Source organism: Brachyhypopomus gauderio, chromosome 3 (assembly GCF_052324685.1).
Source record: "Brachyhypopomus gauderio isolate BG-103 chromosome 3, BGAUD_0.2, whole genome shotgun sequence".
Lineage (NCBI taxonomy): Eukaryota > Metazoa > Chordata > Actinopteri > Gymnotiformes > Hypopomidae > Brachyhypopomus > Brachyhypopomus gauderio.
In genome coordinates, this window is record NC_135213.1 from 21,173,820 (window position 1) to 21,192,659 (window position 18,840).

Genomic DNA, 18,840 nt, shown 5'->3' on the forward strand with positions numbered 1-18,840 from the left:
TGACGTTTGCCTCCATCTGCATGGTGCCTAACGCTCCTCCAGTCAGCAGCTCTGATGCCAGACCTCATTCGTCATCTCTGGAAACGGGCCGCGTAGCTCCAAACTCCCTCTAAACCCTCGCCGGATTTGGCCGGAAACATCGGATTCCTCCCCCACCGAATCTTGCAGCCCGTCCAAAAGATTCCCAGAACTTGACGGGGCTGCGCGCTCGGTCGTGTGTGGATGAAGCCTCACCGTGGTTTCTGTTCGCTCTCCTCCAGATGCTCTAAGGAACTGAACCAGTGGGAGCCTCTGACGGAATACGGCCAATCCAAAGGCCACAGCAACCCCTACCTGGTGCTGGAGTGTGCCTGGAGGGTCTCCAACTGGGCAGCCATGAAGGAAGCACTAGTGCAGGTAACGCCACCCCCACCCTCAACGCCACCCCCAACCCCCCCATATCTTTGGATGGCTGTGACATCCTATGCTTCCTATTCCCGCCAGACCTGGGATCAGTGATCTTTTAAAGTTGTGTACCATACACCCTATGGTTATATCCACCTGTGACTGGAGTTCAGGGTCACACTTGTGTAATGGATCAGCAGAATGGTGCTTCTCACCAAGCACAGGGATTCTGTGCTGCTGTTCATGGCACTTGAGGAGTGTGGTGCCTGCCGGCGGTTCTGGGACTTCACTTTTAGAACAAAGTCAGGGCTGTGGGGTGGAGAACTGGGTGAGGGGAGAGGCAGCGTCATGGAGCTTGACACATTATAAATGGTCTTGGCTCCTGTTCAAGGAAACTTGGATGGCGTCCACTGAGGTTTCTGTCCTAAGGTGGCGTCTAATTAAATTGTCCGGCGGAGCCCACTTCTCCGCTTCCTCTTAGCATTTGCTTTGCATCTAATATTTAGAGATGCACGCTTGAATAATCGCTCAAACATCTGCTGAGAAGCCATTTGTTTCCGCGGTAGCGCGGGTTCCCGGGAAGTCCAAGCGCGTCCCGTTTTTGATTAAAGCGTTCCCGGCTCGCCCGCCACCGTCGGGAGATGGATCAAGGCGTCCGCCGTGCACTCTGACCCGCGGCTGCACCGGCCCCGCTCCGAAAAGTTGGGGGTTTTCATATTTATGAGCGAAAACGTTGCGCTTTTTTGCTTTCGTTTTGTTTGTTTAAAGATTGCAAGCACAGAAATGTTTAAAGGTTTGCTCCTGTGTATCTGCCTGCGTTTACGTGTCTGTCCCTGCTGGTGCGTCAGGTGGAGCTGAGCTGTCCTAAGGAGATGGCGTGGAAGGTGAACATGCACCGCGGGTACCTGGCCATCTGTCACCCTGAGGAGCAGCAGCTGAACTTCATCGAGCGCCTGGTGGAGATGGCGAGCAGCCTGGCCATCAGGGAGTGGCGCAGGCTGCCCCACGTCGTCTCTCACGTGCACACGCCGCTGCTGCAGGTGAGCGCACGCCAGCCTGTGTTTCTGGGACAGGGGAGAGCGGGCACACGTGAGCTCCCCTTCACACCCGCGCTGGTTCACGGTCAGCCGCCAGTAACAATGACTCGATCAACAATCGTGAACAATCGCTCTATTATGGGATGTGGTCAAACCCGCTCCATGCTTGTCGCTGAAATAATTGCTTAATTTTTTTTTTTAACCTTTTAGTGTATTTGTACTTCCTCTCGCCGTTCTGCCTCTCCCTGCCGCCGTGACCTCTGAACCCGTCCTGGAGTGACGGCGCGTCTCAATTGGGCCATTGTGACTGTGAATAGGTGCCCGGTATTAATATTCGGAGCTGGCGGCGGCTTCCTGGACGGCGCAGGCATAAGCCGACAGCGAGCACAATAACGGAGGTGATGTGTGGCGGGAGATTAGCGCCGCCACACTCCTGAGCCACAGAACCAGCAGCTCCGCTCGGCCTGGTTGGAGGGGCTCATCACACCCTCCCTGCTCTTCTGTGCAGTAATTGGATGCTTTAATTAATGGGAGACATGGCTGTCACAGGGCTGCTGCTGCTGTTTGTTGTTGTTGTCGTCTTCTGTAGTCTGTGAGAGTAACTCTGCATTCCAGTAACGACCTGATGGCTGATTCCACGTATAAGTTGTTACATGTGCACGGCCGTGCGTGGCATTGGCACAGAGGCCTCAAAGTGGTTCTTCCGGCCGACTCCGCAGTTGTGAGCTGAGCCACACCCCTCTGGTGCTCACTGCAGTCTTGAATGCCCCGCCTCCACACTCCTTCTTTTTTGGCGGCCACGCCCCTCCCGTTTTGGTGGCCACGCCTCCTCGCCGCTCCGCAGTGGAGGCGTTAGCCACCGCAGGCCTGAGTGTGTTGCTGGCATGCGGAGTGGGCCGCTGCGGCTCTGCCCGGATAAGTGGGCCTGCTTTCTTCCCTCTGCCCAGGTACTGGGGCGGGGGGGCAGGCAAAACGCCTCCTACCAAGTTCAATAAAAGCGATTAAAAGTGACAGGAGAGGCAGGCAGTGGTGGTAAGAGCGTGCGAGCGAGCGCGTGCAGCATTAAGTTTAAAATGGCAGTAATTACTTTTCCTCTCATCTGATAGCGTTTGATTAAATACCTGCAAGAAAATTGCATTTACATGATGAATGGGCAGTCGGAATGGAGGGTATAATGTGGCATCAGCTGATATTAACTGATAATTGTAAAAAATATATATATATTGTATTTCCTAATTTATTTTGTTTCGGGAGCTTTGATTTGGTGGCGGGACTGATTTTGAGACATTTTTATCATTTTAAACATTGTTACCTTTTGAATATGTTATCAGGCCGCTGCTTCACCCCCTCTGTGTTGTGCTTGAATTGGTGTTTTGGTTGACTGATTCATTGTTATGGGGGAGGAGCGAGCAATCCAGCGTTTGTGTAGTAGTCATTCTGTCATGTTGTAAATCACCAAGAGGCTATGTAGCACTTCTACCAGCCTTTCAAAATGATTAAAAAATGTGTGTCTGTGTGTGTCTTTGTGCGTGTGAGTGTATGCGCCCATGTATGTATGTGTGCGCTTGAGTGTCTATGCCTGTTTGTGTGTCTGTCTGTGTGTGTCTGTCTGTGTGTGTCTGTCTGTGTGTGTCTGTCTGTGTGTGTCTGTCTGTGTGTGTCTGTCTGTGTGTGTCTGTCTGTGTGTGTCTGTCTGTGTGTGTCTGTCTGTGTGTGTCTGTCTGTGTGTGTCTGTGTGTGTGTGTGTGTGTCTGTGTGTGGCTGGGAAGGGGCTCGTTTCAGCACAGCCATTAAATCTATCGATTCACAGCATGGTGTGTTGAGAGTAATCAGTCATACACAGACTGTATTTCTGAACCGTGGCATTTTGCAAGTGCACGGCCTGTTCAGATTTCTGCCTCAGTGTTTGGCCTGTGTGAGGATCATTACACACGAGGGCTAAGTACACTGAAGCCTGGGCACTCTCTGTTGCCCCTCCCCCCTCTCCTCAGCGTAAATGGGTTGGAAGACACTTTGATCCGTCCATTTTGCCGAGCCATCTCGGGCTTCATTTTTGCCAGATTTTTTTTTTTTTTTACCTCCTTCTTCGAATAAGTATCATAAGCCTTCAATCTGAACGCAGTAATAGGGTTGGAGATTCTTCCATGTGAAGGTGTGGGTTCTGAGAAGTGTGTGCACAGGCAGAGGGGGAGGGGCCTGTGAGGTGTGTGCAGAGGGGGAGGGGCCTGTGAGGTGTGTGCAGAGGGGGAGGGGCCTGTGAGGTGTGTGTGCACAGGCAGAGGGGGAGGGGCCTGTGAGGTGTGTGCACAGGCAGAGGGGGAGGGGCCTGTGAGGTGTGTGCACAGGCAGAGGGGGAGGGGCCTGTGAGGTGTGTGCACAGGCAGAGGGGGAGGGGCCTGCGACTTGCATGCACAGGCTGGGCTAAATGACACAGCATCTCCTTTTCAGTTCACTTGTTCAGAACCAAGACGTTACTTATTTAACCCCTGCATTGCAAGGCCACACTGCTGGGTGGGGAGGTTTCTCACCCCCTTCTCCCTCATGGCAGGCCGCCCAGCAGATCATCGAGCTGCAGGAGGCTGCGCAGATCAACGCGGGCCTGCAGCCGGCCAACCTGGGCCGCAACACCAGCCTGCACGACATGAAGACGGTGGTGAAGACCTGGCGCAACCGGCTGCCCATCGTCTCTGACGACCTCTCTCACTGGAGCAGCATCTTCATGTGGAGACAGCACCACTACCAGGGTACAACACGTGGGCCGGGCGTCCTGGGTTAAGAAACGTCTCCAGTAGTGCAAAACTGGTGTTTTTTTGGTCCAAGGAGTGTCACAATGTGCCCCATGAGGTTTATCTACACAGTGCACCTTTTAGATCCGTCCGGCTAAGGATGGTAATTGTCTAGAATTAATTGAGGGGCGTTGGGTCACATTTTGTTTGTTTTGTTCCTCAGAGTTTGGCTTGTGTACTGTTGTAAAGTAGTTGCCTGTTTACAGTTTGCTTTTCCAGCACAGTAATGTTTTTTTATTTCTAGCTAGAGTGTTTGAGTGCTAAATTTTAATTCTCCCTCTTGACTGCAGCCATAGTGTCGGCGTACGAGAGCAACACTCAGCACGACCCCAACACCAACAACGCCATGCTGGGCGTGCACGCGTCAGCATCCGCCATCATCCAGTATGGCAAGATCGCCCGCAAGCAGGGCCTGGTCAACGTGGCCCTGGACATCCTGAGCCGCATCCACACCATCCCCACCGTGCCCATCGTGGACTGTTTTCAAAAGATCCGGCAGCAGGTGAAATGCTACCTGCAGCTGGCCGGCGTCATGGGCAAGAACGAATGTATGCAGGTGAGCCGAGCTTGGATGTCAGTCTCTCCCCCCCCCATTTGTTTTCTTGTTTTAAGCGGTCGTTTGGAATTGGGTCCAAAGGCTTGCCTCGACGGCCACGTCATTCCCGTGAGGAACGGTGTTCCAAGCCTGTTTCCGATTCTGTTTTCACCGTTCCTTTATTGGATCTTCTTGCACTTTTGGTTTTAACAAGGCTCTTCATCCAAATAAGGCTACTTCTCTTGCTACTCAGGGAAGGGGTCGGCGTCCCATTGTCAGTCCCATGGAGGTGGGGTTTGGTGGGAGGGGTACTAGAGAAAGAGCCTGGGTGGCCCCTTAAACCTGATTAATGGGTTTGGCCCAGCTGAGCAGGTCATTAAGGTGCCACTGGATTTAATAAGAGGTTGTCCCAAGCCCGGCCCCCATCGCATCACCTCTGCTGCCTCTTACCTGAGCCTCCCTCCAAGTTCCCGACACCTGCAGGGTGATGAGGGAGAGCCTGAACTGAACTTTTTTTTTTTTTTTTTTTTTTTTTCCCCTGCACTGGTGTTTGGTTACCAGTATGTTAATGTTCTGATCTGTTTTTATTTGTGCGCTCAGGGGCTGGAGGTGATCGAGTCCACCAATCTCAAGTACTTCACGAAGGAGATGACTGCTGAGTTCTACGCTCTCAAGGGCATGTTCTTGGCACAGATCAATAAGTAAGAGCTGATCGGTGTCTCTGAAGCGCTTCTGTCTTTCTCTGCTCATCTGCCTTCTTTTCCTCTGTTTCTTTTGAGCTCTCGTTTCACTTTTTTCCTTGCTTTAATTGACTTAGCTCAGGCCCGACTTTCTCTGTTCTCCACTCTTCAAGTCCAGTTTGGATCGACATTAAAGCATTGGGTCGACGGTCTGTGAGGCAGCTCGGTCATTAAAAGCACAATCTTTAAAATAAACGTTCCCAGAGAAGAGGCATTATGGGGAAGATAGATAAACAGCTGTTTCTATTTTTCCTCACTAACGATCACTCCTAAACCATTAGGCCAATAATGAGGCCAAAGCAGTCGTTAACAGCCAATCCGAGTAGATGATGAGTAATTAACCTTCCATTCTGCGTCCCAGGATGGAGATAATGGATCTGGCCTCTCATATAATGATGGACACCACTGGTCAAACTCGTATCTGGAGACATTTTGAGTGTTCACTTCAAAGCCCCAGGGATGCAGTTTGGACATTACCAAAGGTGCTTGGAAATGATTGACATTTACGGTTATTCAAACAGAACTCCAGAATTGCAGAACTCCGAAGCAGCTGCTGTCTGTTCACCATTGGCGTCCATTCAACTTCCTCCCCTTCCATATCCCAATGGTTCTTTCCAAGTATGGGTGTTCATGTCCCATGCCCATACGCCCTCGTCGTGGGTGAAATGGCAGCGATCCTCGAGGGCACTGCTGAATCGGGACGCCTTATTAAACACCCCGCGCCGAATAATTAACTCAGTAGCAATTTGTGGAATCTCTGGGATCAGCAGAACTTTCCCCAGCCTCAGCAGTGCTTAATGTAATCATTGCATGTTCACTCTTCAAATATTAACAGGGGATTTGATAAAGAAATAGCGCTGGCAGAGGCCTTTGGTACTTCATTGAACAGGAGGAATAGCTGCTGGTGCCAACTTGGGGGGTGTGTGCATGTACACGTGTGTGTGTGTGTGTGGCCATTGTCCAGAACGGCAAGAATGCTTCAATGGATCTGGGCTCCCCTGGTTCCCATCGCAATCAAACCCAATCGGATTGCGAGCGGCGCACTCATTACTCGCTCCCATTAAAAGCGGGCGGCGCGGGAGCCGTTTGGCGCCGGGCGCTAGCAGGACAGTCGGCTGGGGAGCGCGGTGTTGAGCGCTCACACTGAAGCTCCTCCCCATCTCTTGCGGTCTCTCATGGTCTTTCATGAGCAGCTCTCCAGCTCCACTCTGAGTGTGGCACTGCAACAGGCACCGGGGAAACGCTCTCCCAGCATGCAAATGGGTGATGAATGAAAACATTGGCTCCGTCTTACAATATCTGTGAGATGTCTACTAGAATCAGTCACTTTGTCATAACAGTTTACCAAGCTCATGTCTTCCCAGTGTAATGAAGTGGCATTTTCTTATACTTGCGCATGCATATTCATACAAGTCGTCGTATTACCATATGTACACAGTTTCCTGTTGAATGCGTTTTTATTTGAGCCATTTAACAGCTTTCATTGATTGCGATACACTTCTGCACAGCCACATTGTAACTGGACACCATGAGCTATTGTATGAACTCACATCAAAGTTTAGTTTACCGGTCCATCCACACCGATCCCTCATTAATTACCGTAACCTCTGTTCTCTCGTGCGTACAGGTCGGAGGAGGCCAACAAAGCGTTCTCGGCGGCCGTGCAGATGCACGACGTGCTGGTGAAGGCCTGGGCCATGTGGGGCGACTACCTCGAGAACATCTTCGTGAAGGAACGCCAGCTGCACCTGGGCGTGTCTGCCATCACCTGCTACCTCCACGCCTGTCGCCACCAGAACGAGAGCAAGTCCCGCAAGTACCTGGCCAAGGTGGGAGCGCTCCGCCTCACCCCCAACCTGCGCTACACGCGTTGCGTCCTGCTCCGTTCCCTTCCCAAAGACCTCCACCCTTCCCTTCCACCTCCTGCGTCACGGTCTCTCTTTGAAGCTTCAGTTCGATGATCTTCCGACTGTTCCAGAGTTGCTCCCTACACATCTTTTGGATCCTACTTTGTACAGAACAAGCGCGCTTTGCTGCTCGAGGTCCGTCTGCTGCAGCTCTGTTGTTCTTCTCTTACATGGCTAAATGTTCATTCTGACTTTAGACCCCCGCGACCCCACTCTGTTACAATTACTCCCACCCCTACAAGCCCTGCTGTGGTCTCCCACCAGCACCCAAAGGTTAAGAGCTTAATTCCACCCCTGTCAGTCCAATCTAACCAGCTCTCCACAGTCTCACCCCGCCACCACACAACCCCGAGACGCCTGCCTCAGTCAATCAATAAAACCCTGTGTGTTCTGCTCTCGGTGGGTCAGGAGAGAGGCCAGCCTCCCTCCCAGCCCTGCCCTTTCACCCCGGAGGGCCATCACCCAATCTCTAGTCTCCAAGTCTGTAGTGTCCAGCAGATACAACATCCAGAGGTCTTGTTTTATAGTTTGGGTCCTTTTAAAATCTGTTTGCAACAAAATAAAACTTGGCAAGAACTCTAGTGATGTGATTTTGGCCTAGCATTGCTGTGACTTGCTTTATCATTTCACTAAATAAAAAAATGTAAAGAACGCACCCCTGACAGGACCTGCAGCTGAATGATTTGTGACGTTGACCTTGAATCCTACCAATCGGATTTTCTCCATTTAATGTGGTGCAATCGCGTAACTTCCATGTGCGCTGGTATTAAATGCACCGTCACCGACCGAGTAAGTTCTCCTGTTTTTGTGAAACGGGGCGCATCTCTCGCCAAACTGGGTGAACCGTTCTGAAATGAAGCCGGTCGCAGGCGAGGAGATGGACCATGGATAATGGATGCGGTTATATTATTAGAGCTGATGTTCAGTCATGTATGAGCAGTAAACACGTCTGCGTGCCCCCGGGCCGGCGCCGTTTGGTGAAGCAGGCTGCGTTACAGAGGGCTGGCGGGGCACGGGCAGAGCGGGTGGATTATGGAGGCGACTCTGCTCCTACATGAAGCTGCTGGCACAGTTTAGAGGTGATGAATGAGAATAGATGCCCAGTGATTATCAGCAATTACCCACAAGCTGCGTGGCCCCGGCAGCCCGTGGTGGGGATCAGCGGTTAATGTCTCCATCATGCCCCCCGAGGATAGAGCTTCACCTGCTGCCCCCGTCCCCAAACCCCGGCCGCCATTTTCAGGAGTTTTCGCTAAGCGGTTGGAGGTGTCGGGGTTCACAGTGGAGCATCGCGACATTAGCCATTCCATGAGCCATTAGGCCCAAGCCCGTTCCATGCAGCCGAGTGCACAGCTCAATTCGGAACCGAATGCGAATGAGATTGGAGCGCCACTGTGAAGATGATTGTGACTCGCTGCTCTAAGGCGTATGCTTGTGAAAAGGTGCTCCCCTTTAGATGGTCAAACGGTTCTTTCCTTAGGGTCAGTTCCACACACACGGATGCAGCACCAACGGTAGCTTCACTAATGTAGTTAACTCATTGGCTTGAGCACAACCTGAGTCTGGGAATATCCATCCCTCGCGGTGTCAAACGCTTGGGTCAAGGCCACTTAAATGTCTCGATATGGTGCTTCTGTGTTGTGAGGACACATGTTCATCTCCGTGCTCTCTTGCCCTGCAGGTGCTGTGGTTGCTGAGCTTCGACGACAAGAACACGCTGGCCGACGCGGTGGATAAGTACTGCATCGGAGTGCCGCCCATCCAGTGGCTGGCCTGGATCCCCCAGCTCCTCACCTGCCTTGTGGGCTCGGAAGGCAAGCCCCTCCTCAACCTCATCAGCCAGGTGCGCACCTCCATTATCCGCCGCGCTAATTCAGCACCCTGGGGGGGGGGGGGGGGGGGGCAGACAGACAGGCAAGGGCTTGCTGCCTGAAATTATGTGAACCGAACAGGCAGGTTTGTGTTTTTTTTTTTTTGCCGTTTGTTTTTAAATTGCATGCGTCCCGGTGCGTTATCTCCTAATACGCTCGCAGGTGTTTGAACTGGAGTGCCGTATCACGGCGCCTGTCCATGTGTACATGCCCATCACTGAACTAATCAAGATTAATTTCTTTTATTCTTTCCAAAGGGAGCGGCGGTGTCCGCAAATTCAATTTATCAAATTTGTCGTTTTATTGCCTTTCTTCCGCCCCCTAATTATTTATGCAAACCACTTATTATTGAGTTAATATTAAACGTTCTGAACCTGCAGGAACGGTGCCTCAAATTAACTTGGGTGGAGTGATTTCCCCTCTTTGATGGAGTATAATTTCTGAGCTATTTATAAAACACCTCAACTTCAAAGAGTGGGCTGCTGGCCCGTGGGTGTTGATCCCTATCCCCTGGAAGCCAGACCAAAACATCTGAGCTCTTAACCCACCTGAAGAGATCACCTTCTCCTTCCGCCGCCTGTGTCCAGGCGTTTAGTATGCAACTGGGCCCCCTCTCCACTCACAAGCATGTATGCCAACACTGTGACTCTTCTAATCTCCCAATTTCAGCTCAAACGCTCTTGCACGTCGAGAAGCCTTTGCCGGGAGATTAAGGCCACTTAAACCGATAAGCACCAAATGAAATGGAAATGTTTGTGTGCCGGCATCTCAATTAAGAGTTGTCAACGCTCGTCCAAGCACGAAGGTTCCTCCCCCCCCCCCCCCCCTAAAAGGACGGCAGTGAGTTTGATCTGGAGCCCTGTCACTGCGTAGCCCTGATGTGGGGTGGGGGGTGGGTGATGGGCCTGGGGAGAGATGCTACATGTTGGAGTGAGATCTGCAGTGAATGGTGCGCCTTCAACTCGGGGCTCTGAATAATTTAGCCACTGCTCTGGTTGGCGGGAGGTTTTAAAAACACCTGGTGAAAAATTGATGACCGTGAGGCATGGGGTACTTGGAGATGAAACAGAAGCAAAGATGGGCCAACTCATTTACACACACACACACACACACACTTTGGAACAAGTGCCCTAAAATATAACAGGCCACATCTCCAGTTATAGGGCTGATCTCTTACCCTTTTTCCTCTTTCATTTTTAATGCACTGCTTAACAAGCTCTTAAAGGTGGGACCTTGGGCATGGCCGTGGAGCACGGCAGCAGAGCCGTCCTCGTGGAAGCTGGTGTCTTTTTACACCTAAAGGCTCGAGCCGGCCCCCCTGTCACCATGGATCCGGTGTACACCCTTAATGGTCCGCTGCGGTACGTGGCCTGCGGGAGCTGAGAGGAGGTTCTGGGGTCGTGCATCGTCTCCTCCGCCTCCTCTACCGGTGCGGGCAGGGCGTGATGTGGGCGGGGCATGCGAAGGTCGAATCTCGTGTGAACCATGCGGGCCTGTAGGTCACGCGGGGCTGGGCTGGACTGGAGCGAACAGGAAGTGCCCCGCTCGTGCGGGTGTGGAGCCCAGTGGGTTTAAGCACTTGAGCCCGTTTGCTCCTGCAGATGTTGTCCTCAGGTGTGGGTGCCTGCGCGGGCCCCCGCTAAGCCTGTTCAAGGGTACGGCGGATCTGCGCAGGAAAAGGCTCCGTCCACACTTGACAGGCTTTTACCGAGCGGCAGATCCAGCCGCGCGCTTAATCTGCCCTTGACGTTTGTCCATCTCGCCACGGTTTCGGTTTTCGGAGAACCTGTCCTATCGCGCAGCGGTTTGAAAACATGTCGGCGGCACTGGGGCCGCCACATCACTTCTGCTCGCTCGTGAGCCGGCCACGCTGGGACTATCTGGTGCCTGATCTGCGTGTGTGTCCCTCAGGTGGGACGAGTCTACCCACAAGCCGTGTACTTCCCCATCCGCACGCTGTACCTCACGTTGAAGATCGAGCAGAGGGAGCGGTACAAGAGTGGTGAGTGCATCGCCCCATGGCCCTATGGGAAATATCTTCATTCTCACTTTAAATGGGACCTTTAGAAATGTTACTCCTGCAGAATGCTGTTTACTCTTTTATGTGTGAGATAGGGGTGTGTGTGCGTGCGTGTGTGTTTTAGGGCTGCCACAAATTATTATTTTTATAGTCGACTAATCACAGATTAATTTTTGATTAGTCGACTAATCGGATCGTACGTTAATTGAATATAAAACGTACACACTAGAATGCAACTGCTATTATATAACCATCATTAGATTTCAGCTATATGCTAACCAAAAATAAAAACAATTAAGATAAACCTTTAATAAAATATGCAGCTTGTTGCAACAATTATTAAAATAAGTATAAGGCACTGGCTTAAAAAACACAAAAATAAATACATTAATAAAGAAATTATTTTTTTAGGTTTTTCTTTCTTTCATTTGTCTCTGGCATAAAACTTAGCTACATTTAAATCAAATTAGGTAGGTACCTGAAACTAAGGAATTATTCACAAAAATAAAGTTTTGGTCTCACTGACGTTACAGAAAACACACAAATGCGTGCTAAGGCTAATTAAACAAATCGCTATCACTAATGTTAACTTTTACAGCTACCACGATAAGTAAGTACCAAGTTAACGCTCTGTTTACGGTAACTTTACAGAGATGACGGTCCCTCTTCATCATTGTCACAATCAGCCACAATATGCTTCAAGTGCTCGTACATCGCGGTTGTGCTGCCGTGGAAGGAAAGTTCTGCCTTGCAGATATCGCACGCGTTTCGGAACCCGTCTACGGAAAATGATCCCACACTTTTGAGTTCCGTAGCCGGGTAGCCATGATACCAGTCTGTATAACGTCCTGGGATGTCGTCCACTGTCTACCCCTGTTTCCACTGCTGCGCATGTGCGTCAAGGACAGAAAGGCAGACGAAGCAGTGGAAACTGCCGCAACAGTTCAGAGAGAGAAAAAACCGCCGACGCATTGACTATTAAATTAGTCGTCGACTATTTTAATAGTCAACATAATCATGACTAGTCGATTGATCATGGCAGCTAGTGTGTGTGTGTGTGTGTGTGTGTGTGTGTGTGTGTGTGTACACTGTTGCTCATTATTCCCTATTTGTCTGCACACGTCTTCCCCAGACTCGGGCCAGCAGCAGCCAAGCTCTGTGGGGGCTCAGAGCCACTCTGCGTCAGACCCGGGCCCCATCAGGGCCACGGCCCCCATGTGGCGCTGCAGCCGCATCATGCACATGCAGCGTGAGCTGCACCCCACCCTGCTCTCCTCCCTGGAGGGCATCGTCGACCAGATGGTGTGGTTCCGAGAGAACTGGCACGAGGAGGTGAGTCGCACCACGGAGTTGCACTCTGTCCCTGGAGAGCTCACGCCTCCCCTACAAAACCCACCGTGATCTGCCGAGGAACCCCACATCGGGGACGGAGTAATTTGAAAATCTGCAAATCTGCAGAAGTCTGCAAGAAATGCTCCGTTTCACTGCCATGCATCTAAACCGTTTCGGGCCTCACGGACCCAAGCGCTACGCTTCCATCTCCATTCAGAACCCACATCACGTGCGATACACACAAAGCCACAAAGTTCCTCAGTTACAGCATTAAATGCTCCTGTAGCCATCTATACCTGGAGGTTTGGTCCCCCCAAACCCCCCACGCTAACGCCCCCTGACACAGCCGTCTGGGCTCGGTGATGCTGAGAGGTGGCTCTCCGCTGCTCGGCCGAGGCTTTTGGTCTGATGCTAATCGGCGAGCGTGGCGCTGTGATTGGCTGTGGCGCTCCCGGGGCCGCACGTCAGGTGACTGAACGGTGCGGGATGGTAGCAGATGCACCGATGCGTGGGGGCTGCACGGGGACAGGTGGAGGCGCTGGGTGGGGACCGGACACGTTGTCCTATGGGACGACGGACGGCAGGGGTGTGGGTGGGGATGGGAGGATGGGTCAGGGAAGGTGTAGCAGACATAGGTGGTTATCGTGTGCTATGGGGCAGAGTAGTGAACACGTGTTTGTGAAGAATGTGTTTGTTTTTTAAACTGCACTCGAAAAGAAACCTCTGACTCTTCCCTCCTCTTCCTCCTCAGGTTCTGAGGCAGCTCCAGCAGGGCCTGGCCAAATGCCACTCGGTAGCGTTCGAGAAGAGCGGGGCCGTGTCCGACGCCAAGATCACACCACACACGCTCAACTTCGTCAAGAAGCTAGTGAGCACGTTTGGCGTGGGCCTGGAGAACGTCTCCAACGTGTCTACCATGTTCTCCAGCGCTGCCTCAGAGTCCCTGGCCCGCCGCGCACAGGCCACCGCTCAGGACCCCGTCTTCCAGAAGATGAAGGGCCAGTTCACCACAGGTCAGGACACACACACACACACACACACACACACACACACTTATTTGGCTTTCTGTAAGTACATAGCAGCCGTGTGGTCTTAAGCTTCTGCCTCTCTGCCTGTGCCAAATTTGAGAGGTCCTCCATTAATGAAAATGACGGAGATGGAGCACCAGCGGTGGAGAAGAGGCTTTAAGTCATGAAGCTCTGAAAGAGGCACAGTAAAAGCCCCTATCGATTACCTCCTGTCTTCAGTATGGACGCCGATTACCATGGCCATACATGGATATGGACAGGGGCCCACTCAATCACACTGATGCGGGGTGGGGAACGGGACCTCAGGACAGCTGTTCATGGCTCTCCTTAAGTGTCTCGTCCAGTCAAGAGCGGCTGCAGTGTGTTAACAAGCCTGGCTCACAAGACAACTGGGGCTGTGAACCATGTTGATTCGATTTCTATGGTGACAGAAGATGACCTCAGGATGGACGGAGGTTGTGAGTGTGGGGCAAGGGCGGGGTGAGTTCAGAGAGTTAAAGGAGTGTTCCCTGTCCAAGTTGCAAATTCGGAAGAGTGCTTTCCCCCTCTTGCCTAGGGAATATCTACAGAATCTTTTGTTGGAGAAACTCTGTGTTCACATAGAACGCCTAGCAACCTTGGTGTTTACCTTTAAATCCTAAATGGCAAATGCCTTTGCATTGCTGAATTATGGCCTACCCCCTCCCCACATTACGCAACGTCCCAGCCACCTCCGTCACACCTGGCACTGATGCGCAGTGAGGCATAGGTGTGACCCGGTTATGTTCAAACAAAACCCAAACTCCACCTGTGCGATGGCGGGTGTGTGTGAGACATGTCCTGAGGGGACTATAAGAGGATCAAGGGCCTGGCGCCACCCTGGTGCCGCGTGGCAGCTGTGGGTGGTGGGGGTGGTGCGGCTGTGATGGTGCTGTCTGTTTATTCACATGAGTGAATGCTCAAGTTTATTCACTCGGCCGCACCTCACATCATTTGGCGAGTGAAACCCTTTAATCCAATCGCGGCTGGCCCATTTGCATGTTTTGTTGTCTTCTCAGACTGACGGGCGGTGCGTGTGCACATCGGGCGCGATTCAATTAATTCGGCTCGTCTCCTCCTCCAGGATCCCCCGCCCTCGCGGGTTTGCAACTCCATCCATCACGGCGCGATAGAACACGGAGCAGCCATTACTGGCCACCGCTTTTTAAGAATCGCACTCGCTCGCTTTGTGAGGAGAGTAATGTTGCGCGTCCGGCGGCCCGGGGGGGGGGGTTATGAAATATGCATCGCCAAAGCTAAGCCGCAACCGTGGAGGTGCAGAGACGTCCCACAGCTGGGGCTGTGGAGGCGGAAGCAGGAGGTGGGTGTAGCGGCAGGGGCGGGGCTGACCTCTGCTCACTCTGGGCCACCCCTCATTCACCCATTGCTCTCACTGACCTGGTGGAGAGCAGCTAGACACACCTTCACCCTGTTTTGGTGGAGAAAACGCCTGACCTGCTTCAGTGCTTAGTGTCCACGGGGCACTATAACTTCTTCACTCCTATAAATCTCGGTCCAGATTACAGGCCACGTTATCTAATCCAGTGGCCGGCAAGATGGGAGGTGCCCATGTTCCTCACAGCAGTTTGCTTCTAAACAAAAATGGCACAGAGAGCAGTCAGGTGTCGTGCGTTCTTTAAGACTTGGCATGACAGTGTGCAGCAGCTGAAGTTCAGTGGACGTACGCAGAGATGACCAACCCAGCTAGAAGGCACTCTGAATTCCACCTCGACCAAACAGACGCGGGGAGGGGGGGGCAAGAGCGCCGTGTTCCCTCCGGGGTGTCTCCGGTCCAGGGGTGTTCTCTGAAACGCGGAGCTGAGATGAAAGGGCGTACCAGATCAGCGGCGCGGGTCTTGACCTGCTGGATGAAGGTGCGGTCTGAGGTTTTCTCTGGAGGTGGGACCATGCCTCCCCATCAGCTGGCCCTTTGCTCCGCCTTCCTCATCCACGGTGGCAGTAGAAGCTGACTTGCATTAAACCTTTAATCCTGTCCCTCTCGGTGCCCCTTAGGCTCTTTGCCCTGACGTCACAAGAACAGCCTCCAAGGAAGTTCACTGCGGCGCTTGCATCCTGCTCCATAGATAACGTGTCTTTCTTCTCTCTCCCCCCCACCCCGATCCTCCTCTCTGCAATTTCTCCCCCTCTCTCTTCTCCCTCCTCCCTCCTTCCTCCTTTGCGATCTTTTCTCCCCTACCAATCTCCCCTCCTCTCTGTCCCATCTGTCGCCGTCTGCCGCATCTCCGCAGACTTCGATTTCAGCGTGCCCGGCTCCATGAAGCTGCACAACCTCATCTCCAAGCTCAAGAAGTGGATCAAGATCCTGGAGGCCAAGACCAAACAGCTGCCCAAGTTCTTCCTGATTGAGGAGAAGTGCCGTTTCCTTAGCAACTTCTCGGCCCAGACAGCCGAGGTGGAGATCCCAGGGGAATTCCTCATGCCGAAGCCCACACACTATTACATCAAAATAGCCAGGTGAAGAAAGATCACGCACCCACCCCCAACTCTCAATTACACAAATACACACACGCGTGCACACACACACTCACTAACTGAAGGATGTTTTAAGGAAGTGTGTTTTGCCCCATAGTTGCTGCCTTGACTCATTGCAGCCCCAATAAAGCCATCCTGCAGCGATTAACCCAATCGGTGTCGCTCACCCCCCACAGGTTCATGCCACGGGTGGAGATCGTCCAGAAGCACAACACGGCCGCCCGTCGCCTCTACATCCGCGGGCACAACGGCAAGATCTACCCGTACCTGGTGATGAATGACGCCTGCCTGACGGAGTCTCGGCGGGAGGAGCGTGTCCTGCAGCTCCTGCGCCTCCTCAACCCCTGCCTGGAGAAGAGGAAGGAGACCACCAAGAGGCACCTGTTCTTCACAGGTACCAGCTGCTTGCATCAGGCTGAGCTGCTTCACACAGACATGGACACTGTGGTCTAGTCAGGTGTTGGTGCTATGAAATGGCAGCCATGCCAGAGTAAGGTGGTTAATTGGGTGGGTGGTTTGATTACTGGGTGTAGACTATATTTGAGGTTAATTTTAGGCCTCATGTCCAGAAGCTTGGCTTAACAGTGTGAAACAAGGACCTTTTTGTAATGTTATCCGAATGCCTAAGAGCCGTTTACTGTTGAATCTTCCAAGAATATACTCCATGTTTGGGACTACATATTCAACTTGAGCCGCACTCTTCCAGCCCAACTCTATGGCCTACTTGCTAGGTGGGTGGGCGGAGTTTGGGGGGTGGGGGCAGATATGGGTGAGAGCGCGGCATGGCAGAAGAATAGCCTGGTTCCACGGCGCCGGGAGACAACGAATAAGAAACGAGTCTTGGGCCTCCCGGCGGAAATGGCCCGAGCGAAGTGGAAACCGTCTTTCTCCTGATGGATGCATTCACGATGAGACTTGCTCAGTTCGGAGGTCAAGGGCGGCACGCATCGCAGCTTCCCTCCCCCGCTTGTGATGGGGCACCTTTTCTCTTTCGCACAGCATCTCCGTCTTTTCTTTTAGTGCCAGACCGCTTCATCATTCTACGCCGGATCCGAGGGGGCCGAGCTGTTGCCTGTCCCTCCATTCCTCTTTGTTCCAGTCGCCTTCCGTAGCGTCTCCTAATGATTTATTTCTCCTCCTAAAACAAACGCCTTCCTGCAGCATGTTGGACGCTTCCCGCAGACAGACAACACCTCCCCTCCCAGGGCGCTCTCCCCTTCGCAGGTGTGTTCTCGCCAGCGCTCTCTGCCGCGGATTGCTTTGGTCTAAAAATGATATGACTGGGGAATTGCATGGTCTCAGTTCGCATGCTGCGTAAATGGGAGCGTTGTATCGACAGAGGGGGCTCCGTGCAAATGTTGAGAGCCTGGATACTGGCCGAGCTTCAGTTTCTGGTATATTTTGCTGCACTGAGATTTTCACAGTCCGTCTTTCCATGTGCCTCAACATGCACCGCCTCGCTAATGCGTCACGCTGCTACGTCGTCAGAAAGCAGTTCAGACATCGTTCTTATATACACCGTTTAGCCAAAGGTAGAAGAGTATGTGGTCGGTTAATCACACCTTTACGCAATAGACCAAAACCCACCGCCCTCATCATCCCATACATGTTCAGTGGGGGAAGTTTGAGCTCCTGTGCCATCCACACCAGTTTCTCCACAAGTTTCTCCACACCAAACGTGTCGCACCATGTCTAAGTACCTTGCAGCCGTGTTTAAACAGGAAAGGACCTCAAACTGTAGCCATGAAGTTAGAAGCATATAATCGACTGAAATGCCTTCGTATGCTGAAGCATTAACATTATCCTTCCCTGGAACCAACCATTATCCTTCCACTAAGCTGATGTTAGCACTGTGTGTTCTGATGGGTAGCGTTCTCTAGGTATCTATCAAACCCGGCTTCGCCCATGAGATTGCCACAACACTGCTGCTTAGACCAGTGGCATTATACCACTGACTCTTGACCTTGTGCGTGGTGGTCTTGGACACCACTTGGTGTCCTCGCTCTGTAGGTTGGTTCATGGCTAAGCTCTTGCTCCTAGACGGTTTCCCTTCACTACAGTAATCATTGGATTGGGGCAGGTCCAGCAGGGCTAAGAGTTCACAAACGGACCTGTGCTCACCAATTTCCTGTGCTAAGTGTATGAAATCAAGCACATGACTCTGCAGTTTCCACAAACATTAGCAGCAGAATAGGTTCAACCAAAGAGCAAACAGGAGAACTCCGGAACTTGGTCAGGGCTGGGGTCCATATATTTTTGGCCTTTCAGTGCAGCCTTGTGCGGAGATGATCGTAGCCGCGTCCTGATGAGCTGCACTACGCCTGTGTGTCGGGCTTCGTGTGCTAGCCCGTCGTCTTCCCTGAGCAGAGCCGCGTCCTGACGCCCTGTGTTGTGCCTCCAGTCCCCAGAGTGGTGGCAGTGTCGCCGCAGATGCGTCTGGTGGAGGACAACCCGTCGTCCCTCTCGCTAGTGGAGATCTACAAGCAGCGCTGTGCCAAGAAGGGCATCGAGCACGACCACCCCATCTCACGCTACTACGACCGGCTGGCCACGGTGCAGGCCCGAGGAACGCAGGCCAGCCATCAGGTAAAGTCGCTCCGGCCCGGCCTCCACGTGGGGGGCCCAGACCTCGCTGTCTGGCGACACGCCCTGTAGCCCTCCGCGTAGTCGGGTGGAGGCACTGATGCCC

At 52.5% G+C, this 18,840-nt stretch overlaps 1 protein-coding gene across 4 annotated transcripts in view; it reads left to right on the forward strand.

The window, feature by feature from the left end:
• Window positions 1-18,840, forward strand: part of trrap (transformation/transcription domain-associated protein) — a 54,210-nt gene that overhangs the window by 32,822 nt on the left and 2,548 nt on the right. For all 4 annotated transcript variants that reach the window (XM_077000272.1, XM_077000273.1, XM_077000271.1 and 1 more), the window contains exons 56-68: window positions 261-396; window positions 1,233-1,424; window positions 3,970-4,165; window positions 4,498-4,763; window positions 5,343-5,443; window positions 7,110-7,311; window positions 9,071-9,232; window positions 11,172-11,262; window positions 12,413-12,612; window positions 13,364-13,625; window positions 15,908-16,133; window positions 16,328-16,545; window positions 18,553-18,737. In XM_077000272.1, the coding sequence (XP_076856387.1) occupies window positions 261-396; window positions 1,233-1,424; window positions 3,970-4,165; window positions 4,498-4,763; window positions 5,343-5,443; window positions 7,110-7,311; window positions 9,071-9,232; window positions 11,172-11,262; window positions 12,413-12,612; window positions 13,364-13,625; window positions 15,908-16,133; window positions 16,328-16,545; window positions 18,553-18,737 (2,437 nt within the window). The remainder of the gene's footprint in view (window positions 1-260; window positions 397-1,232; window positions 1,425-3,969; window positions 4,166-4,497; window positions 4,764-5,342; window positions 5,444-7,109; window positions 7,312-9,070; window positions 9,233-11,171; window positions 11,263-12,412; window positions 12,613-13,363; window positions 13,626-15,907; window positions 16,134-16,327; window positions 16,546-18,552; window positions 18,738-18,840) is intronic.